General features: G+C 46.8%; 1 protein-coding gene across 4 annotated transcripts in view; it reads left to right on the forward strand.

Annotated features, from left to right (window-relative positions):
• LOC142572777 (uncharacterized) overlaps nt 1-22,648 on the forward strand; it is a 65,560-nt gene extending 42,912 nt beyond the window's left edge. For all 4 annotated transcript variants that reach the window (XM_075682126.1, XM_075682123.1, XM_075682124.1 and 1 more), the window contains 5 exons: nt 3,519-3,639; nt 4,364-4,515; nt 16,896-16,963; nt 19,867-19,953; nt 22,351-22,648. In XM_075682126.1, coding sequence (XP_075538241.1) covers nt 3,523-3,639; nt 4,364-4,515; nt 16,896-16,963; nt 19,867-19,953; nt 22,351-22,481 — 555 coding nt within the window. In that variant the 5' untranslated portion in view covers nt 3,519-3,522 and the 3' untranslated portion in view covers nt 22,482-22,648. The remainder of the gene's footprint in view (nt 1-3,518; nt 3,640-4,363; nt 4,516-16,895; nt 16,964-19,866; nt 19,954-22,350) is intronic.
• Nucleotides 22,649-22,794: the final 146 nt, after the last annotated feature.

Consider the following 22,794-nt stretch of genomic DNA (forward strand, 5'->3'; position numbering starts at 1 on the left):
TAACCGTCGGGTGTCTTCCCTCCTCATTACATGTCCGGCCCGTGCCCCCTCCCCCCCCCATTTCTTTTTCTTGATTTCAACTAAGATGTCATTAGCTCGCGTTTGTACCCTCACCCAGTCTGCTCTTTTCTTATCCCTTAACGTTACACTCTTCATTCTTCTTTCCATAGTTCGTTGCGTCGTCCTCAATTTAAGCAGAACCCTTTTCCTAAGCCTCCAGGTTTCTGCCCCGTACGTGAGTACTGGTAAGACACAGCTGTTATACACTTTTCTCTTGATGGATGATGGCAATCTGCTGTTCATGATCTCAGAATGCCTGTCAAACGCACCCCAGCCCATTCTTATTCTTCTGATTATTTCAGTCTCATGATCCGGAACCGCAGTCATTAGCTGTCCTAAGTAGATGTATTATTGTCTTACCACTTCCAGTGCCTCACTGCATATCGTAAACTGCTGTTCTCTTCCGAGACTGTTAGGCATTAGTTTAGTTTTCTGCAGATTAATTTTTAGGCCCACCCATCGGCTTTGCCTCTCCAGGTCAGTGAGCATGCATTGCAGTTGGTCCCCTGAGTTACTAAGCAAGGCAATATCATCAGCGAATCGCAAGTTACTCAGGTATTCTCCATTAACTCTTATCTCCAATTCTTCCCACTCCAGGTCTCTGAATACCTCCTGTAAACATGCTGTGGATAGCATTGGAGAGATCGTATCCCCCTGTCTGACGCCTTTCTTTATTCGGATTTTGTTGCTTTCTTTATGGAGGACTACGGTGGCTGTGGAGCCGCTATAGATATCTTCCAGTATTTTTACATACGGATCCGATCTACACCCTGATTCCGTAATGCCTCCATGACTGTTGAGGTTTCGACTGAATCAAACGCTTTTTCGTAATCAATGAAGGCTACATAAAAGGGTTGGTTTCTCTATCATTTCTCTATCACCTGATTGATAGTGTGAATATGGTCTAATGTTGAGTAGCCTTTACGGAATCCTGCTTGGTCCTTTGGTTGACGGAAGTCTGAGGTGTTCCTGATTCTATTTGCGATTACCTTAGTAAAGACTTTGTAGGCAACGGACAGTAAGCTGATCGGTCTATAATTTTTCAAGTGTTTGGCGTCCCTTTTCTTATGGATTAGGGTTATGTTAGCGTTCTTCCAGGATTCCGGTACGTTCGAGGTCATGAGGCATAGTGTATATAGGGTGGCCAGTCTTTCCAGGACAATGTTCCCACCATGCTTCAACAAATATGCCGTTACCTGATCATCCCCAGCTGCCTTCCCCCTTTGCATAGCTCCCAAGGCGTTCTTTACTTCTTCCAGTGTTACTTGTGGGATTTCAAGTTCCTCTAGACTATTCTCTCTCACATTGTCGTGGTGGGTGTTACTGGTACTGTATAAATCTCTATAGAACTCCTCAGCCACTTGAACTATCTCATCCATATTAGTAACGATATTGCCGGCTTTGTCTCTTAACGCATACATCTGATTCTTGCCTATTCCTAGTTTCTTCTTCACTGCTTTTAGGCTTCCTCCGTTCCTGAGAGCATGTTCAATTCTATCCATATTATAGTTCCTTATTTCAGCTGTGTTACGCTTGTTGATTAACTTCGAATGTTCTGCCAGTTCTATTCTAGCTGCAGGGCTAGAGGCTTTCATACATTGGCGTTTCTTGATCAGATCTTTCATCTCCTGCGATAGCTTACTGGTCTCCTGTCTAACGGAGTTACCACCGACTTCTATTGCGCACTCCTTAATGATGCCCATAATATTATCGTTCATTATTTCAACACTAAGGTCCTCTTCCTGAGTTAAAGCCGAATACCTGTTCTGTAGCTTGATCCGGAATTCCTGTAGATTCCCTCTTACCACTAGCTCATTTGTTCTCTTCTTATGTACCAGTTTCTTCCGTTTCCTCCTCAAGTCTAGGCTAATTCTAGTTCTTACCATCCTATGGTCACTGCAGCGCACCTTGCCGAGCACGTCTGCATATTGTATGATGTCAGGGTTCACGCAGAGTATGAAATCGATTTCATTTCTAGTCTCACCATTCGGGCTCCTCCATGTCCACTTTCGGCTAACCCGCTTGCGGAAAAATGTATTCATTATCCGCATATTATTCAGCTCTGCAAACTCTACTAATAACTCTCCCCTGCTATTCCTAGAGCCTATGCCATATTCCCCCACTGACTTGTCTCCAGCCTGCTTCTCGCCTACCCTGGCATTGAAGTCGCCCATCAGTACAGTGTATTTTGTTTTGACTTTACCCATCGCTGATTCCACGTCTTCATAAAAGCTTTCGACTTCCTGGTCATCATGACTGGATGTAGGGGCGTAGACCTGTACTACCTTCAATTTGTACCTCTTATTAAGTTTCACAACAAGACCTGCCACCCTCTCATTAATGCTATAGAATTCCTGTATGTTACCAGCTATGTCCTTATTAATCAGGAATCCGACTCCTAGTTCTCGTCTCTCCGCGAAGCCCCGATAGCACAGTACGTGCCCGCTTTTTAGCACTCTATATGGATCTTCTGTCCTCCTAACCTCACTAAGCCTTATTAGATCCCTTTTACTACCCTCTAATTCCTCCATTAACACTGCTAGCCTCGCCTCACTAGATAACGTTCCAACGTTAAACGTTGCCAGGTTCAGATTCCAATAGCGGCCTGTCCGGAGCCAGGTATTTTTAGCACCCTCTGCTGCGTCACAGTTCTGACCGCCACCGTGGTCAGTTGCTTCGCGGCTGCTGGGGACTGAGGGCCGGGGTTTGATTGTTGTATTCTCCATTAACTCTTAGCCACAGTTCTTCCCAGTCCAGGTCTCGAAATACCTCCTGCAAACACGCTGTGAATAGCATTGGAGAGATCGTATCTCCCTGCCTGACGCCTATCTTTATTGGGATTTTGTTGCTTTCTTTATGGAGGATTGCGGTGGCTGTGGAGCCGCTATAGATAACGTTCATTATTTTTACATACAGCTCGTCTACACCCTGATTCCGTAATGCCTCCATGACTGCTGAGGTTTCGACTGAATCAAACGCTTTTACGTAATCAATGAAGGCTATATATAAGGGTTGGTTATATTCCGCACTTTTCTCTATCACCTGATTGTTAGTGTGAATATGGTCTATTGTTGAGTAGCCTTTACGGAATCCTGCCTGGTCCTTTGGTCGACAGAAGTCTGAGGTGTTCCTGATTCTATTTCCGAATACATAGGTAAATACTTTGTAGGCAACGGACAGTAAGCTGATCGGTGTATAATTTTTCAAGTGTTTGGCGTCCCCTTTTTTTTGGATTAAGTTTATGTTAGCGTTCTTGCAAGGTTCTGGTACGCTCAAGGTCACGAGCCTACTTTTTCTAAAACCTGATGCAACATTCGTAATATCGCACGACCGACCGAAACTCGTAAAATGTATGGAAGTTTCGAGAGATGTGGCACTTATGAATATGCAGAGGGAACCACCTTTGCGAATATTGGTCATGTAAAAAATAAGAACCCTTTTTCTTTCTTTCTTCGCAGAACCATGGCGGCAAATACTAAAGCAGCGTTCAGTGTAATCTACATGTTGGCGCTTGCGCTAACAAATGTCCGCGCTGAAGGGAAGCACCAACTGGAGCGTGGTATTGTGGATGCTTTCCAGGTATGTGTGTTAAGTGGTTCCTGCATTTTCTTCACTTCCGTCTTGTTTGTTGGGTCATTTTACTGCTATGTGCATAAAATAGATGACAGCAAAGTTCCAGTAAGTGCGAAATAATAACTTTATGTGAACCATTGGTATCAAGAGAAATAATGTTATCCTCCGCTATGCTGCATATTTTTATGCAATGCAAGGCTTTCTGCATGCTTAGAAACTCAAGTTAAAGTAACGTTCAAAGAATATTTACGTTGTAATAGCCTACCCTGTTAGAGAATCCTATATGACCTGCATAATAACTAGCCCCTGTTTGTTCCTATACAAACCATATAGGAACGAACAGGAATATAGTGCAGGCCATGTAGGATTTTCTTTTAAAGTTGGTGCGGAAAAAAAAATGTTCTTTTCTTTTCATGGCGCATAGTTCTAACAGGGGTAAGGAAGGATCAATAGTAGTTATTGATACGAAGACTGGTGCAGTGCATCGTAACAGATTCTATATTACATGCAGGTGTAAAATTTTATGCAGCACAGCATTTTGTATCTGCCCTCCCCCCTGCCTTCTCCTCCGATGGACAACGTCTCTTCATTATCACCCGAAAGTTTGCTTTTTTTGGGAGCAGAACAGTGGAAACATGACTCTTTGATACCGAGATGGAGGCATGCCTTATGTGAAGCATGCAGAAATCTTATGAATGTGCTGTCTTCACTGATTTGCTCCGTATTACAGCTTTTTCGAACCTTTCCGTACGCTGTGGCAGTATACGACGTAGACAATGATGGAGACCTGGACTGCTTAACAACAGTGCGAACCAATTTCATGGAAGAACCCCTGAGTGCTACCTACGTTTTTATTCTGAAAGGTCTCGGAGGGAATGAATCGTAAGTTTTAATTGCACTGACTAGTGACAGACGCCACGACAGCCTTCCTTCTGAAAAAAAAGACAAAATAAAAGATACCTAAATGATATAATTAATAGAATGGCCAGCAGGAAGCATGCAGCTGTGGATAGTTTTTTAAATGTGAGTGATAAGCCTGTACTGGTGATGGCTGGAAACGGTGAGGCTAGAGTCTCCAGGATCGCAAACATACTAAGTAAGAATACCAGTGACCTCATGATTACGTTGTGGTGTGTTTTGCATTGGCAAAAAAACATAAAAAAAGAAGGGAAGAAGGATGAGGACAGACAAAGTGCAAGCTATCAACTATTTGTTTTTTCTAGAATAGACAATATTAAACGAAGTGAAAGAAAGGGGGGGGGGAGCATTGGTATGTCATGTGGCAACGCCATTGGAAAACTGAGCCTAGCGTAATCACGAGCGGGCAGTAGCTAGGCCCTTTCATTGCCTTATTAGTGAACTCGTATCACGACTAGCATTGACAGACAGTGAAAAGGATATGCCCTTTGCTGGATTCAATCCGATGTAAAAACGTGCACTTGTCCTGTCACTGTCAACACGTTGTCTTTGTTTCCTGCGGAGAAGTGCACCTCGTGGATGTGAAAAGCCAAAACTCGATAGAGACTAAACCTAATTTCAGGAATTTGAAGGAAGGACGCTTTATCATAATAGCACTCTTTGGTCTAAAGAGACTGTAGCAGCAAATATTTGCCTATTACTGATCTGATCCCGACAAGTTCGAGCACTTACTGATGTTTTGCGCGTTCGTGGATTTACCGGTGCGCCAACGCGCAAGAGCGATAGCTGCACTTTCGCCACATAACTTTCACAAGTACCTTTATTTTCATTTGTGAATGTCTTGTAAAAACCCACGTGCACATCTGAGTCGGCGTGCAGCCCTTACGCCAAGATACACCTTCCACACAAACAGCACTGTTTAAAGCAGACTTTCTACAAGAACAAGCAGGAGTTGAATAAGTGCGGAAAGTGGCCTAAGTAAGGAAAGAAGATAAGCCAGCAAATAGGTTGTGTGAGGTATACGGATCTTCTTGAGGACAGTTTGCAACTTTAGGTGCCGACTTGTGGGTGTCGCTTCTAATTCTGTAGATAATGATCAATTGTACGAACGAAAAGCCGGGACGTGATTTCCGGGGTACTAAGGCGCAACGCTAGTACAGCTGTTGTATATGATGAAATAGATTCTGGCTGCGGATCAAAGAGGCGTCAACGATTAGGGAAGAACACTAAATCGATCATAGCTGCTGTGTACCAAGTGTAGGTTTTTGTAGACGACGCGCTTGCGTGACTAGCATATCTCCATTACTGTTTGATGCGTAAGTGTTCTAGGGTTCCTACTCTCGGAAATCCCTGAGTACGTCCGTTCATCTGTCTGCAACGCGTGACATAATGTGCTGCAAAGGTATGCATCGGCTCCAATGGGGGTATATATGAGAATGCCTTATGATTATGTTTGGGAACTGAAATTTGTGATAATGAATATATATATAGTGTGTACTAAAAATTGTTACAAAATGTTCAGGTTAGTGAAAGACTGATCAGATTATTTACGATGAAGTTATTTAAAATATGCAAGATTCCTTAAGTCTTATGAAGTGTAAGAAAGCCTAATGAAGATTGATTGGCCATTTATTATTATATTGTTTCCGATGACATGGATTTATTTACAAGATGATCGAGGGGTCGTACAGACGAGATCGCAGGCAGTCAGGCATTTTCTACACAGCGCGCAGTTCCTTCATCTCCTCTTCTCGGCTCCATCGCCCAGCGTAGCAACTTCCTCCGGCGCTGACGAAGTTCGTCGAGCGAGTTAGGGAACCACATAATTGGTAGTTCTTGATTCGAGAACCCTATGATGGTATAGCTTCAGGTGGGCCACACGAACCACTTGAGTTTTCCGCGACCGGCGATTTTTGGCGGTCAGTTTGGCGTTGACGTAGTTGACGTCACTTAATCGGCTGAATATCACTAATGGGCCGCAGTACGTTAAGATTAAATTGCGATACAAGCCTATTTTTCCGTAGAGGCGTCCACAGTAAAGCACGATCACCAAGAGCGAAAGTGACATGTCTATGCCAGGCGTCATAGCGTGCCTTGGTTGAAACTTGCGAAGACAGTGTTCTTAAGTGAGCTAGCCGACGCTTCTTCGGCACGACACAACGTTTGCGGAATGGATGTGTCTTCGTTCAGTGTGAACGGCGAAATTGTGTCGAAGAACGTTTGGGTACTGCGAGCGTATAACAGATAGAAAGGTGCATACCCGGCCTTCGGCAGAGTAATTCTTTTTGTAAAGCAGGCCGTCACACACCGTGAAGGGAGTTGTCTGACTTGACGTGCGGGTATGCGTGCGTGACAAAGGACAGCACGGCATCCCAATTCCTGTGGTAAGCTGAGACGTACAGTGGCAACATGTTGGCAACCGTACGATTCGTGCGTTAGGTGAGGCCATTTGTTTGTGGGTGGTATGGCGTTGAATGGCGATAAGTAGTACCGCAAAGGCACAGCAGTTGTTCAACAACGTCGGCGGTGAATTGCCGTTCACGGTCACTTATAACAACATGTGTAGCGCCGTGACGCAGGTTGGCAGAATGAAGTAGAAAGCACGACATATTGGCGGTGGTAGGAGAGGTAAGCACCGCAGTCTCAGTATAATCCAGTGACGGCCGGTACAACTCTTGGAAAAGGGGCCGAGCCAAATCGATACCAGCTTTTTCAAAACGTAAGGTTGGTTTCACGGGTTGTAAAAAGTCTGCAGGAGGCGTCGCCGGCTTCTTATGACATTGTAACCGTGGGCAACTTGCAATGTACTGTCATGTGTTCTTTTATAGCTTCGGCCCATAAAAGCGCTGGCGTAATCGATGAAGCGTGCGAGCAAAGCCAATGAGGCCCGATGTGATACCATAAGCGTGGCGCGAAGAATAGCAGTACGCACGCGTTCGGGAACGACTAGGAGCAAGGAAGCGCCTTCGGCAGAGTAATTCTTTTTGTAAAGCAGGCCGTCACACAGCGTGAAGGGAGTTGTCTGACTTGACGTGCGGGTAACCTCCAATAGGGATATGAGTGTAGGATCACAACGTTGTCCACGTTTAAAGGTGCTGAGGTCAGAAAACTGGGTAATGCTGGCAAGATAGTTATCAAAGTCGTCATCGTTAGCGGTTGAGTGTGGCGACAGGAAACGAGACAAACACTATTTATCGGTATTCAGATATCGGTATGACACCGACCGCTCTTGTAACCGAAAGAGTAGGTATATTCTTCAAGGCGTAACGCTCAACGTGCCAGCCGTCCTGAAGGACCCCGCAGTTTAACAAGCCATCAAAGAGAATGATGATCCGTCACTATCTTGAAATGGGGACCGTACATTTGGCCGAAACTTCTGAATGGCGAAGACTGCTGCCAAGCATTTTAATTCAGTTACAGTGTAATTTCGCGCCGTCATCTTCAGTGTCCGACTTACGTACGCGACGACGTGCAGGCGCCCTTGATGAAGTTGTAGGAGGATGGCACCAACACCCACACCGTTAGCGTCCTTGTGCAGCTCAGTCATGGCCTCGGGATCGAAATGGCGCAAGACAGGCCCAGAAGTTCGTAGATACTTCAGCTGACGGAGCGTGTCCTCGCACCCTGTAGTCCATACGTAGAGACTGTCTCGTTAAGGAGGCACGTGAGTGGGTGAGCAAGTTGGGCGAAGTTCTTAATAAACCGGCGGAAGTGCGAACACAGGCCAAGGAAACCACGAAGGTATTTCGCTGTCTTTGCTTGGCTGAAACCGCGCACTGCAACAATCTCTTCAGGGTCAAGTCGAACACCACCTTTGTCAACAAGAAAACCACGCACAAGAGTTTGGCGCTCACCGAAATGACATTTGCTTGAGTTTAAAACCAGTCCAGCGTTTTGTATACGATTCAGCACGACACCAATTGGCTGATCGTGCTCCTCATGTGTTTTGCCAAAAATGATTACATCATCCTGATAGCACATGCAGATTTCCCATTGCTGCAATCCGCGCATTACTGTGTCCATAAACCTTTCCAAAGTTGCTGCCGCGCTGCAGAAACCGAAAGGCATGACATGAAGATCGAAGAAACCGCTTGGCGTCACAACGGCAGTTTCCTCGTTATCTGGCAGGTGCATCGGTATTTGCCAGTATCCCGATCGTAAGTCAACGTAGGAGGAGTAGGAGGCTGCATGAAGGCAATCGATAGTCTCATCGATGCGTGGCAGAGGGTAAGGATGGATGGAAACAACTTTATTCTGAATCCGGCAAATCTGATGACCCGGGCTCAGGTCTCCCATGAGGGGACTTCGAGGCCTTGCCTCGTCGCCGCCTCTCGGGCTTGCTGGACAGCCCACTCTTGTGTCTTGAGGTTGGAGCTGCGCAGAGCGGCGGCCCGCTTCGACGCAAGAGCCTCCGGAGCTACTGCCATTGTAGCTGATGTAACCCGACACTCCCACAACATGTGTGACAGCGTCGCTGTAGTTTCCTGACATAATTTGCAAAGAGCAGTCGGGTATTGCGCGGGGAAAATGTGCTGCAATCGCACCGGACTGGGGAATGTTTGTGTTTGCAATTGTCGCCAGATGACTGCCTGGCGACGTTTCAGCATGGGGTGAGGTGGGGGCAGCAACCGCGTGCCTAGCTGGTAGTGCTTGGTGATGTCATTCTACCTGACCAGGCGTTCTCGCGTGTTTTGAGCCAGCAGTTCCGAACTCGAAGAGGCGGTCCCCGATTCTGCGCGGCGGGTCACTTCTCGCGCAGAGCGGTATGCTACCTCGTTCAAGTTAATGAGGCCCTCATCGGTGGGGGTGGCGACGTGCGCTGGAAACCATATGATGGCGGTGTTATCGAAGTGCTGTCGACCAGCTTTCCTTAGAATCTGGAGAGCGTCGGAGGAAATGCGCCCCCGCGCGTAGTTGCGAACTGCGGATTGTGAGTCGCTAAACATTACCTCACAGAGGGGGTCGGTAAGCGCAAGTGCAATCGCTACCTCTTCTGCTGTCTCGGGGTATTCCGTTGCGACACTACACGCGTGCGTAAGCCTGGAGCTAACGTCTACGACTACCGCCGTGAACCGGTGTTCTCGTGTGTATTCTGCGGCGTCTACAAAGCGCGTAGTCCTCTTTCCACCCAACGAGCGCAGCAGTGCCTTGGCACGGGCCTGGCGTCGGCCCCGATTAAATTCGGGGTGCATGTTTCGAGGTATAGGGGCGACAATCCGCGTGTCGCTGAGGTCAGATGGAATGACCTGTTTCTGACCGTGTTGGACGTGGTAGTTGAAGCCGAGTTTCTGCAGGATGTACCGGCCCGTGGCTGTCAGAGACATGCGTTCGAGTTGAGAGGTTCTTTGCGCATCCACGATTTCCTCAAGCGTGTTGTATACCCCCAGCTGTAGCAGACGAGCAGTGCTTGTGGACTCCGGTAGGGCAAGGGCGATCTTGTAAGTCTTGCGTATAAGGGTGTTGATTTTCTCCCTTTCAGTGACATTCCAGTTGTGGAAGGCAGCCACATAAGTGATGTGACTGATTGCGAAAGAGTGTATGAGGCGCATGACACTGTCCTCCTTCATGCCCGTGTGCTTGTTTGTAATGCGTTCGATCAGGCGGGTAGCCGCGGTAACCTTGCCTTCGATTTTGCGAATAGCTTCTATGTTTGACCCGTTGGCTGTTATATGCATGCCTAGGATGCGTATCTTCGGGACTCGGGGAATGCAGGAGCCGTCTTGCGTATAGAGGATTATGTCGTCACATTGGCGCGATTCGGCTGTAGGCTTGGGCCGGCGGCGCGAGCGGTAGATGAGCAGCTCCTATTTCAGTGGAGATAGTCGGAGACCTGTGTCTTGGAGGTAGGTTTCGACTGCAGAGACCGCTGCTTGTAAGGTGCATTCTATCTGACCATCACTGCCCTTGTTGACCCACAGGGTGATGTCATCTGCGTACAAGGCGTGATGGAGGTCATCGATCTCGTCGAGGTAGGCCGGGAGACCCAGCATCACGAGGTTGAAAAGGAGCGGGGATATGACCGATACTTGAGGAGTGCCGGTGCTTCCTAGTGTATGTTCGTCGGATGTCATGCTGCCGACCGCGAGGGTGACTGTGCGGCGCGACAGGAAGTCTCTGACGTAGTTGTAGCTTCGCTCACCCAAGTTGAGCTTGTTTATGCGGCTCAGGATTGCTGCATGTGCTACATTGTCAAATGTCTTTTCCAAATCTAGGCCGAGGATGGCCCGGTTGCCACTAGTTGGGTCACTGATAATCTGGAGCATGACGTCTTGAGTGGAGAGGTGTGACCGGAAGCCCACCATAGTGGGTGGGTAGGCTCCAGTGTCCTCGAGGTGGTGGTTGATGCGGGAGAGGAACACGTGCTCCATCACCTTGCCAACGCAGGATGTGAGGGAAATGGGCCGCAAGTGATCGAGGCTGGACAGCTTGCCTGGCTTCGGTATCAGGACTGCTTTAGAGCGTTTCCACGCCTCTGGAATGCAACCTGCTCGCCAGCATTTGTTGATGTATGCCGTAAGAGCGGTTATCGAGGCATCATCGAGGTTTCTTAGAGTCTTTTTCGTAACCTTGTCGGGACCAGGTGCTGATTTGCCATTAAGGTCGTGGAGAGCTGCGCGGATCTCTGACTCGTGAAATTCTTGATCGAGTGTCACATTTGTCTCTCCAGTGTAATCCCCGTGTTGAACATCGGGCCGTTGAGGGAAGTACTTGGCTAGCAGGCGTGTCACGAGCTGGTGATCACTCGTGGTAGCCTGTTCCTTGTGCAAAAGGCGTTGCAGGTTTGCTTGCTGAGCAGACTTGCTCTGCGTTTCCCCCAAGAGGTGACGAAGGAGACGCCACGTGCTGCCATTGTGGAGCTGTCCATCGACTGCGTTGCAGATGTCATACCACTGTTGGCGGCTTAAGGTCCGGCAATGTTCTTCCAGCAGGCGATTGATATGTGCGATCTTCTTACGAAGCTTTCGGTTGTGCCTTTGCTTCTTCCATCTAGCGTTTAGTGACTCTTGGCTTCCCAGAGGTGGGCCAGTCGGCTGTCGATCTTGTCAACCTGGACTTCGGGTGCGAGCGTCCGCGTCGCCTTGTTCATGTCTCCATCCATGCCTCCATGCCTTAACCGCATCTGCCCATCGATGTTCTCCTCACCTGTCTGTTCAGCTCGCTGCTTTCGGAATTTGTCCCAGTCCGTCCATTTGAATAGCTTAGGAAAAGGAGGTGTACCCACCTGAGGAATTCGTGTTTCTAGGATCATGTGGTCACTACCGAGATCTTCAAAGGTATTGCGCCACATTGCTTGAGGGATGTTACGGACCGCCGTCAGGTCTGATGTCGTGTTCTGTGCCGTAGAGGTGCCCGTGCGGGTTGGCGCCGCGGGATCGGTAATAAGAGTTAATTCGGCATCATGTAGGTCCTGCCACAGGCGTCGACCTTTGGCGGTAGTGTAGCCATAGCCCCAGGCCTCGTTCGGGGCGTTAAAATCTCCCCCCACCAGAAACGGGTTTGCGCCCGCCAAGGCAAGCGCCCCTCGGAACAGAGAGAGGAAACGAGCCCGTGAGTGAGCCGGATTACTATATACGTTGAGGAGAAATACACTGTGGTTGCGTGTTCTATTGGGAAGGAGCTCTACAAGCATGTTTTCCGCATGTGTGCCGCTTACGCTGTGTTCTTGCACTACTATTCCTTTCCGAATTAAAATTGCAAGTCCGCGATCAACGGGAATCGGCGAGGCATTCGCAGTGTAACCTGGAAGCTTTGGTACGGTACCTACTGTTTCTTGTATCATTATGATGTCGGGTTTGGGTTTCGCGTGTCGGACGTATTGTTGCAGCAGTGATTGCTTCTTAGTGAAGCCCCGACAGTTCCACTGCCACACCACGAGCTCGTTAGTGGGGCTGGCCATCTTGGTGCTGTACTTGTGCGTTACCTGAAATAGGGCTAGGGTGAATGACTGTAGGGCCCATGGTGGGCATCATTTCTATGCCTGGGTGAAGGCCTATGTGAGTCTCGATTTGGTCTATATCGATTTCAACCCTGTCTGTTCGAGCAGTGAGGTTATTGACCGCAACGCCGATGTTGCGGATCCCGGTTTGAATTTCTGAAAGCAGCTTCCTCATTTCTTCTTGTTCTTTCCGCCAGTCATTTATCGTGACATGTGCGTTGCGCCAATCACTTACTGCTGATTCGAGGTTCTCGAGCTGTTGAGACTCGGAACTGGCCGCCGCGCGTTTCTTTGTGGGCGGCGCCGCACTGTCGTTACCGTTCGTGGCGGGAGTCGGGACTAAAGCAGGTTTAGGTATAGATGTCTGCGCCATCGATTGTTTAATCTCTCGAATTTCTTGGGTTAATTGTAGCACGACCGTACGCAATTGTGCGTTTTCGCGCTGCATTTCTTCTAATGCCACATCCCTGGGGTCCCTCTTATTATTGGGTTCGGAGGCAGTAGCTCCCTGAGCCTTGCGTCTCAGCGAGCCCTTAACCGCATCTGCCCAGCTCACCTTGTCAGGTAGGTCCGAATCTTGCTGCCTGGCTTGCTTCGGACGCCGAGAGCTCGAACGGCTACGGCTCGGCCCGGGGGTTTTGCTGCGCGCCCGGCTCCGAGACCTGCTCGGCCGGCGGGATGGAGGCCCCGCAACTGAGCGAGACCGGGCCCGGCCGCGAGAGCGGGAGCGGGAGGCAGGTGGGAAATGGTCGTCGTAGGTCTGTTGCTGTAGCTCGAGGGCGGCCTCCGCCGCTGCCCTCTGTCGGTCTCCGCGTCGTTTCTTAACAAGATAGGGGGTCTTGAATCTAGCCTTGCAGGCCGTGTCCGCAGTGGGATGTGCTCCCCCACAAAGGTGACACCTTGGCGTGCATGTGTGATTGGGGTCTGGGTTCGAGGCTCCGCAGCCTCTACACACACGGTCTTGGGGGTTCGGGAGACGTCCATGCGATGTCCGACGCGTCCGCACTGGTGGCACATGTCAATCTGCTTTCTGTACAAGGTACACCTGAGCATAGCACCCCCGTAGTACACCCACGTTGTACTCGGCCACCATCGAAGGCGATGATGACCGACGTGGTCTTGCTGAGTCTTTTGGCCGCTAAGGCATTCGGGTTCCTCTTGTTGACGATATTGAGGTGAATGTCCTTCGCGTCTTCTTCGAGAGGAATGCCTCGGACGACTCCCTTGACTGTATAGTCGGGCGCAGTTTCATATGCCCGTATCTCGAACTGGTGTCCGTCGACCTCAAAGCTGTCGCGTCGGCGGTACCGTTCTGCATTAGGAGAGTGAGGGGTACTAACAACGATGATATTTTGCTGAATATTTGGGCAGACAATGTCTTCCATGGCGTCTTGTGGAGATACGTTTGCTGCCCTATATAAGGCCGAAGCGAGGCGGACGACCCCGACTTTTGCAACGTTCAAGCCGCCCCGTGGCCTGATAACTACTTTGTGGTGATCACGTGGAAGAGTGGGCATCTTCCCTGCCTTCAGAACTTGCTGCTTGTGAGCGCGCGGGCCTCGCTGCGCCTTGTTCGTGCCTCCAACGCCGGTTTGGGAGGCTGATGCAACGTTAGGGTTAGCGCGCTTGCCCCAAGGAGAAAGTCGTTCACGCGGGCCAATGGTGCACCGTCCTGTTTCTTCAGAAATCTTGGTGGGTGAGATATCAGTTCCTGCAACTTGTATTTCCATGGCGGCTTGAAGAAATTTGACGCGCAGCCGTAACTGCGGCTCACGTAGCGGCCGGAGCACTAAGCTTAGCAGTAAGCTTAGCTCGGCGGTGCAGCGGCTCGGCAGAAATGGTCCAATAAAGCGGTGAAAATGCAGTTCCCACCTTGAAGACGAATATCGGTAGAGTCAGGATAACTTGCGGGAGATGATGGTGCAAAATTACAGAGATATTTTGCATAAACACTGTGAAATCATTTACGAAAGACAGAGCCGGCATGAAGTGCATCCACTCCCTTCGGCTTCTTCTTCCGTGCCTGCGTTATGTCTTCAATAATCATAACAGATTCTCCAAGATTTGTCCTTTTTCTTAACTTGTATCACTGGACCTGCACAGGGACTGCAAGACTCCTGGACAACGCCTTTCCGGAGCATTTCGTGAACGTGCCCAGCGATTACTTTTTGTTCTGCGGGAGAGACGTGGTACGGCTTCTGGCGAATAGGCGCCGCTTGGCCCCTGGCTATGCGGTGTTGCATTCGCGAGTCAGGAAGCGAAATTGAACGCTGATCGTACGCGAAATCGATAAAAAGAAATTAAATTACGGGGCTTTACGTACCAAAAGAACTTTCTGATTATGAGGCACGCCGTAGTGGAGGACTCCGGAAACTTCGACCACCTGGGGTTCTTTAACGTGCACTTAAATCTAAGTACACGGTTGTTTTCGCATTTCGCCCCCATCGAAATGCGGCCGCCGTGGCCGAGATTCGATTCCGAGGCCTCGTGCTCAGCAGCCCAGCACCACAGCCACTGAGAAACCACGGCGGGTAAGAAATCGAAAACTGGCGCATAGCGGACGAGCACCTTTTGCAATTCTTTTGCGCTCTGAAGAGGATATCGACTTGTTCGTGATGCGGCGGAATGCCGTAGAGTAGTCGCAATTTGCTGCCCTTGCCTTAGTGGAAGCGTCAACGGCGTCAATACTGACGGTCGCTTCCGTAAAAATTTATTCATTTAATTTTTAATAAGCCTAATAAGAGATATTATTGCTAGAAAATTGTGCTTACTTTTGATTGAGAAACATTTAATTTATTAAGGTTAGTAAGCATAATGAAGGGTAATTTAAATGACTTCAGCTTTACTTCGGTGCACAACCGTTAATAATTTAAGGCTAACCGGAAGAAATTAAGGATAATTAAAATGACTTACACCTAATTAACATTAATTAAGATTACATTGCATGAGCGCAATCAAGATTAAGGCGGGAAATGATAATTTTCGTATCAAATTTCCGAATGCTAACTCATATGAATCACGCATACACTTATTTTGCCCAGTAACAATAATTTCGACTATTTAGGTTCCAAATTAGTCAACTGCAACAGGTCATTGCAATACCTGCAACACGATGCGTCATCATCGACACATCGAGCCGAGGTTTGCGTAACTTCACCACTCAATCAATCATCCTTTCCATGAGTGTAATATGCGCGACTGGAAATAATGGTTACATACTGTATGAGAAGTCCCACTATGGAGTGTTTGCAGTAATTTTAATGCAAAGGCATCCTGGATCACTTTCGTAATAGGCTGCTGAATTAACCGTCGCTGCTAGAAGGACGAACAATCGCACTACGTGCGCATAGTTCAGCAGAACATACGGTACTGCATTTGAGCGAATGACGTGGGCTTCTTTATACACAGATGACAGAACTTTACTTTAGCAAGAGTATCGGCATCAATATATTGCAAGATTATTGGGCATTACAAAGGCACTCTTTTGCGGGGTGGCTCATATTGGTCCACAGCGTCTGGATTCTTGTGTACCGCCTTGAATAACGCATTGTATTACCGTAAAACTAGAAGAAAAATGACAATGACGATGCAGGGACGTAAATTTGGGTCAAGGGCATCCAGTTTGCGCGAATGTGACTGCAGGAATAAATTTCCAGGGTTGAACGTATTCTACATGGCGTGTTTTATGCTTGGCAGTTTGAACAGTTCATTTTTATAAGCAAGAAAAAAAAATCAACGATGTTGAAATTGTCCCCCCTTTTTTTTTTCTTGCATGTGTGCCATGTTCACGTCATATATCGGCCACCCTTTGTACCGGCATGTCGGGAATGATTTGTTCTGGGAAGTGCACAAAAGAAAGATTTAGGTAGAAATGTTGAGTGGTTAAAGTTGAGACACGTCCATTTTTGTGAGTTAGTGAAGCGCTAAACGGTGCCGGGTAATCTACGCTGTGACGACATTATTGACTCTGCACGTATAAACAAACTCGTCAATTGTGAAATTATAACTCTTTCAAAACACAAGGTCGGGAGGTCAGTATTTGTATCGTTAAGAAGTATCCTCTTTAACTGTTCCTAAACAGAAAACGCTCTTTAAAAAAGTAATAATTATCTAGCTTATGTGTTCTTTGGAGAATAGCGGGAAGCATAGATAACTGGTGTTTACTAGGTTATTGGCAGGTCTTTAGTGCATAGATGTATTTGAAAAATATATGAAACAATAGTTGAAGCCTCTTTATTGCTATTATGATTTTAGCACGCACAAGTTTTTTGAAGACCAGTTAGCATTAAACTATGCAGAAGAAACAATTTGATAAATTGCAGCACACTGAACGATTTATTCTATGTTTCTTTGTTTGCCTACGCATTTGCAATCATTCTTGTGAAAAATGGTTCGATAACGATTACAGACGCAACATTACGTATCACATCAAGCCTGGACCGACACCGGATATGGTTTTCTACACTGTGGACGATGGTAAATATTGCAGCCTTGGAATTGCGGCGGTCTCTCTCTCTCTCTCTCTCTCTCTATATATATATATATATATATATATATATATATATATATATATATATATATATTCCTTATTACACATTGCGCCAGAAGTACGCTTTTATTCATAAAAAAGTCGCTCTTTTGCTTCATAATGGTCCAGACTTCGTGCTGACTAATACTAGTATTTATTCCTAGACCACCAATTGGGGGGGAGGGGGCTTTAAGGCATTGCAGATTTTTTAAAGGTCCTTTAAATGTGATGACTAAGAAAAAATTAATAATACCACAGCATGTGTCAGCATGTTTACGGTGTGCTGAAGCTAGTGACAAGCCGACTATTGCACCAAAAAGGGATGGAGTGAAATAAATAACCGTAAGGCCAATACCACATGTTACGACAACGTAAAACTATCAAATAAAGCTACTTCGTTTCTAAGCTGAATCTTTCATTATTTTCAATGCTGATGACTTAGGAAGGTCAACGACTTCAGACTCGGCAAATTTTAGATATAAAGATAAGGAAGATGGTGCCGTGTTTTCGTGGAAGATAAACTTTGTAATCGTCACCAAGGAAAGCTGATATGAAAGATAGAGTTTGTTTCTAGGCCAATAAAAGTAAGCGATCATGATCATATATCGTTCGAAAAATACAGAAGCGAGACAATTTTCAGCGTGTGGCAACGGAAGAACATTAAGGATATATCTCACGATAGTTATATTGAATGTTCGACGACTGTTTGCTAGTACGAAACGTATCGTACCGCATTTCTACATTGGTGAAAAGTGTTCTAGTACAACACAAACGTCAGCGACATAAGAATGCCCGTTATTAAAGCCTGTTAAGTGCAAGGCAGCCAAACCTGCCCTCCATTATCATTTCACCCTGTTTCTGCGCGTTCTTTTCAGGTGAATAGCCATTGAGTTAACTCAGCATAGGCCGTCTGTTGATAAAAGCTCATCTAAGAAAAACATTTTATACTATCTATGCTTTGTATTTCCAATCATGCGACCATTGCGTCTTACTTTTGCGTCGTTTGGTATTGGAAAGAACCCATAATTCGATCATACATGTCTCGTATATGCAAAGCTGTTGCAGTAGTCGAGCTACGCACGACGCAATCGGAAGTAAATGTAGCCTCTCGCTCGCGTTCCAAGGTGGCATAGCAGGGTATACGTTTGTCAATTCTAGCGGGAGTGACGGCGCTTCGGAGAGCTCCTTCCTATTAGTAGATATAATCTATCAAACTGCAACCTGTATTCATCAGGAGTCATAAGGTTTACAACAACATAATTTTCGCCACAAGTTAGACAGTTACTTGGCTATGGCGCCCCTCCGTTCGACACAAAGGGTCAATAAAAGGCACGAAGAGGCTCGCGCAACTAGACAGCACATCGGGGATATTGTAGCAGTGGAAAAGTAACCACCCGATGGGAATGCGCTTCGTCATCAGCATGGTGTACATTCATCAACGGCACAACTTTAATCATTCGGCCGTACAGTCATCTGATGCATATACTCGAGCGGGTGTGCCACTAGTGCTTACAGGTGAATTGAGCTTGGCTCCGCCAGATTGAGAACTCCTATGCGCGACACTGCGATGAAAATTTTAGCCTGCAGCTGGCAAACCATGCCACCTTCACCGATCCATGTCCTGGTTCCACTTTCATACACGGCATTCACACTCTCTACAGGAACTTCGTGTCGTACTTCTTGACACAAATGCCACGATGTCACCGCGCAAGAGACATCTCTTCTTTGGTGACGAGCCGATGGAAACGATGCCTTCAGCATGCAACATGCCAGCAACAAGCCACTAAAAGACAAGTAATGTGGGGTTGTCCTAAACACGGGGCTACCTGGAAAAGCATCATGGATTGAATACCCCGAGATATCCAGCCATCCCTATTGGGCAAATCGATTTGTGCCTCGCCACATCAGTACAGAAGGCGATTTCATTATTTAAGCGAAGCTCGTTGAATTCGTCTACAGTGAAGATGGACTAGGCCTTTGACACCTTTGAAACCTCCCTTGGACATACGAAAAACCAAGACCCTCTTAAGTGACATCTACACGCGACTTTGATGCTCAAAGCAAGTGGTACATTTTCTCTTGTTTTAGATAAAGACGTTACAAACAAAAACTCACCGTTACACCAGGTTCAGCTTGCTCAGCCCGCGAAGTGCCACGGATCAAATGAAAGCCCCCAAGCCGCTACAGCCCCAAGCCGCCGATCCAGCCACTGCCGGCACCCGAGTCACCTCACTAAACCGAGTTGCATCAGTGGCTGTCTAACTTTCTACTACATATCCTACCTTGGAATAACCAGCGTTAGAGTGCAAAACATAGGGCCCGAATAGACAGCGATCATGACTGCGAGATTAGACCGCATATAAAAACTAACGTTATCGTAAGTTAAGCACGCAATCTTTGTAATGCGAGAACGCATGCAGCTTGTGCATTGGGTTGCGTCATTTCATTTCGCTAGTGCTGGTACAACCTAGGCACTACAGGTGCTCAAATTGCACTAATCCGCCCCCCCCCCCCAACCAGCACGGATATCGGCGAAACAGCCAATACAGTTACTCGCTTTAAACCGCATACAAGGCAAGCGCTTCATAACGACGCCGTCCGGTGTTGTGAACATGGTCCAGAACTCGGGAAATAACAGTTTAATTAGTGTAATTAATAAGTTCTTGCACCATGAACCTATTCAGTTACCTACTTAACAAACAAACATGTTTAGAATTCTTCGAGGCAGCTAACTGCTCACAATGTGTTGATGGCCGCATTCCGCTACAGTGTCATGATTTTTTTTTACGTTGTAGCATGTGTGTTCCTTTACTGTAAGCTCCAGCTATTACACCTGTTTATCTTTTTGCAGATTATGATTTCGTGCAAGTAGGCCATTTTATTTACTCTGATTACAAGAGCTGCGCTGTCGTGGGGTTTCCCTTCGGTGGCAGGCAAGGTGAGGACGAACGTCTTTTCCAGTTTTTACAGAGTTACAAAAAACTGTCGAAGCCAGTCATCGCAAAAGCACTGGCGATGCACACCTAAATTGGTGGAGAAGTCCAGAGTCTGCGTAGTAAAAAACTAAAAGTGTTTACAATCTTGTCGTCTCCCAGCACAATATAAGCAACTCATTATTGTCATCAAATCATCCCAACCGCTTACCTTACTTTAAACGCGCTGTTTCTTGGATAATTATGCTAAAACTTGCATAGCGTGTCTTCAAAAAGATATATGACATATGGGAGGGGTTGCCACTATGAAGTAGGAAGGAAGGAGAGTATTTAAACCGCGAAGATGTTTCACGTTAAATTAATGTTCTCTCGGGAGCAGTACAGTTCTCAACTGTACAGCGTCTGTGCACCATAAACGGCGGCCGGTCAGTCATCAGGTGTCGTATCTGAATGGTTCGCGAGATAAGACCTACATGAAAGCGAACAATGTATAGAGCCCGAATAAGTGGCTATAAACACAGCGTATGCAAAAATGGAAGATGACGGGATGAAGCTGGAAGAACAATTGACTTTTGATTGGAGGAGTTAACAAGTATGTAACCACCGGTAGTCCTCCGGCGTATGCACGAAAATCATCCAACAGTGCTTAATGTATGTATGTATGTATGTATGTATGTATGTATGTATGTATGTATGTATGTATGTATGTATGTATGTATGTATGTATGTATGTATGTATGTATGTATGTATGTATGTATGTATGTATGTATGTATGTATGTATGTATGTATGTATGTATGTATGTATGTATGTATGTATGTATGTATGCATGTATGCATGTATGCATGTATGCATGTATGCATGTATGCATGTATGCATGTATGCATGTATGTATGTATGTATGTATGTATGTATGTATGTATGCATGTATGCATGTATGTATGTACGTATGTAGAACGCAGTACACAATCAGAATCCTTTAGATCACCAGTTTGGTGACACATGCGAACGCGTCTTTCCAAAGCGAGTGTCTGTTTTATCATCATCATTTTAGAGTAAGAACTTTGAACAGATGCTGGTTTGAAAATTTAGGGTGTCTTTATTGATGCAAAAGCATTACGTGGCCCATTGACCGAAGAAAACCGGCGTCTGTAGGAGCGAAAGACACCTAAATTTCTATTGGCTGCGGCGCCACGTCACGTGCAAGCCTGACTGGAGCAGAGTGGGTGATGGAGGCCACCTGCTGGCGCGCCAGGTGTGGCGTGAGGGGAGAGGGCAACGCCACGGCATGTTATAAAATGTTACAAGCAACCATGAGTAGTTTCCTTGCAATGTGTCACCTCTCTTGTACTACAGCCGGCTGTAATACCATCACGAGTAAACAGTAAAGTACACTTGATGGTCTCCTTTGATCATAAAGCAGCCAGAAAAGGCGCCGTGTCAAAAGGACGTAATGACAAAGGGAACCAAGCGGAAGGAAAGATAAGCGTACATCGGGCTCGGTATTTACGAAGAATTATTGCTTATTAGGTATACCGCGTGGTAGGACCACAGGACGGAATAACTGTGCCTCTTTTATCATCATCATCATCATCATCATCATCATCATCATCATCATCATCATCATCATCAGCCTGGTTACGCCCACTGCAGGGCAAAGGCCTTTCCCATACTTCTCCAACTACCCCGGTCATGTACTAATTGTGGCCATGTTGTCCCTGCAAACTTCTTAATCTCATCCGCCCTCCTAACTTTCTGCCGCCCTCTGCTACGCTTACCTTCCCTTGGAATCCATTCGGTAACTCTTAATAACCATCGGTTATCTTCCCTTCTCATTAGGTGTCCTGCCCACGCCCATTTCTCTTTCTTGATTTCAACTAAGATATCATGAACTCGCGTTTGCTCCCTAACCCAATCTGCCCTTTTCTTATCCCTTAACGTTACACCTATCATTCTTCTTCCCATAGCTCGTTGCCCTCTAGCAAAGATTCGACCATGGCGTAGGGTTGGCGCTTATTCTGCACTCCTTTAATTACTCTTTGCACCCCCTTTCTTGTGTTTTGTCACTTTTCATTTCTTTCTGTCCCCATCAGCCTTCCTTGGTATGCGGTAGCCTAACTGGTGTCAGCCGTTAACCACCCAGTGTTTGCTTCCTGTAATGTGGGTCGCTGTTTGTTGTTTTAAACGTCATACTGTGCTGTTATTGTGGCGGCGATTGTGAACGGCTGTGATCTTGCATATGTGCTCCATCTCTAGTTTCTTATCTTTCCACCTCCCCTCCCACATTCACCAGTATAGGGCAGGAAACAGAGTGTTCAGTTCTGATTATTCTCGCTGCTTTCCTCCTTTCTTTTTCCTCTCTCTCTTACTGTATATCCATCTTACTCGTTCTGTCTTGACAGAGTGCATATTGTGGACTACGAAGGACGTTTTGAACGATGTGCCGGAACACTGTATGGACCAGTACAAGGACATCTGTGGCGATGCGGTGAACCTCTACGACGAAGAAAGCTGTGCTGCATTTGCCCCGTAGGAAGGCCATTTCATGTGGCATCGTCATCAATTTGACAAGTTTTCAATGAAGTTCAGGAAAGAAGACAAAACAGAATAACGAAGGAATACTTCTAGACTGCCTCTAAAATGGGGAAAACTGGACATCACAATTGCTACAGCCATAATAATGATTCTTATTAAAATCAATCCTTGGCGCTCAGCGAATGTTTTTGCGAGTTTGAGTTTCATGGAGACATCAATACAACAGCTACCGCAAACTGCTACGTAGATAAGCGAAACATGCAACATTGCGTATAGGGGCTGTGTGTCGCTTTCGAACACTTGCTTATGCG

Source organism: Dermacentor variabilis, chromosome 2 (assembly GCF_050947875.1).
Source record: "Dermacentor variabilis isolate Ectoservices chromosome 2, ASM5094787v1, whole genome shotgun sequence".
Lineage (NCBI taxonomy): Eukaryota > Metazoa > Arthropoda > Arachnida > Ixodida > Ixodidae > Dermacentor > Dermacentor variabilis.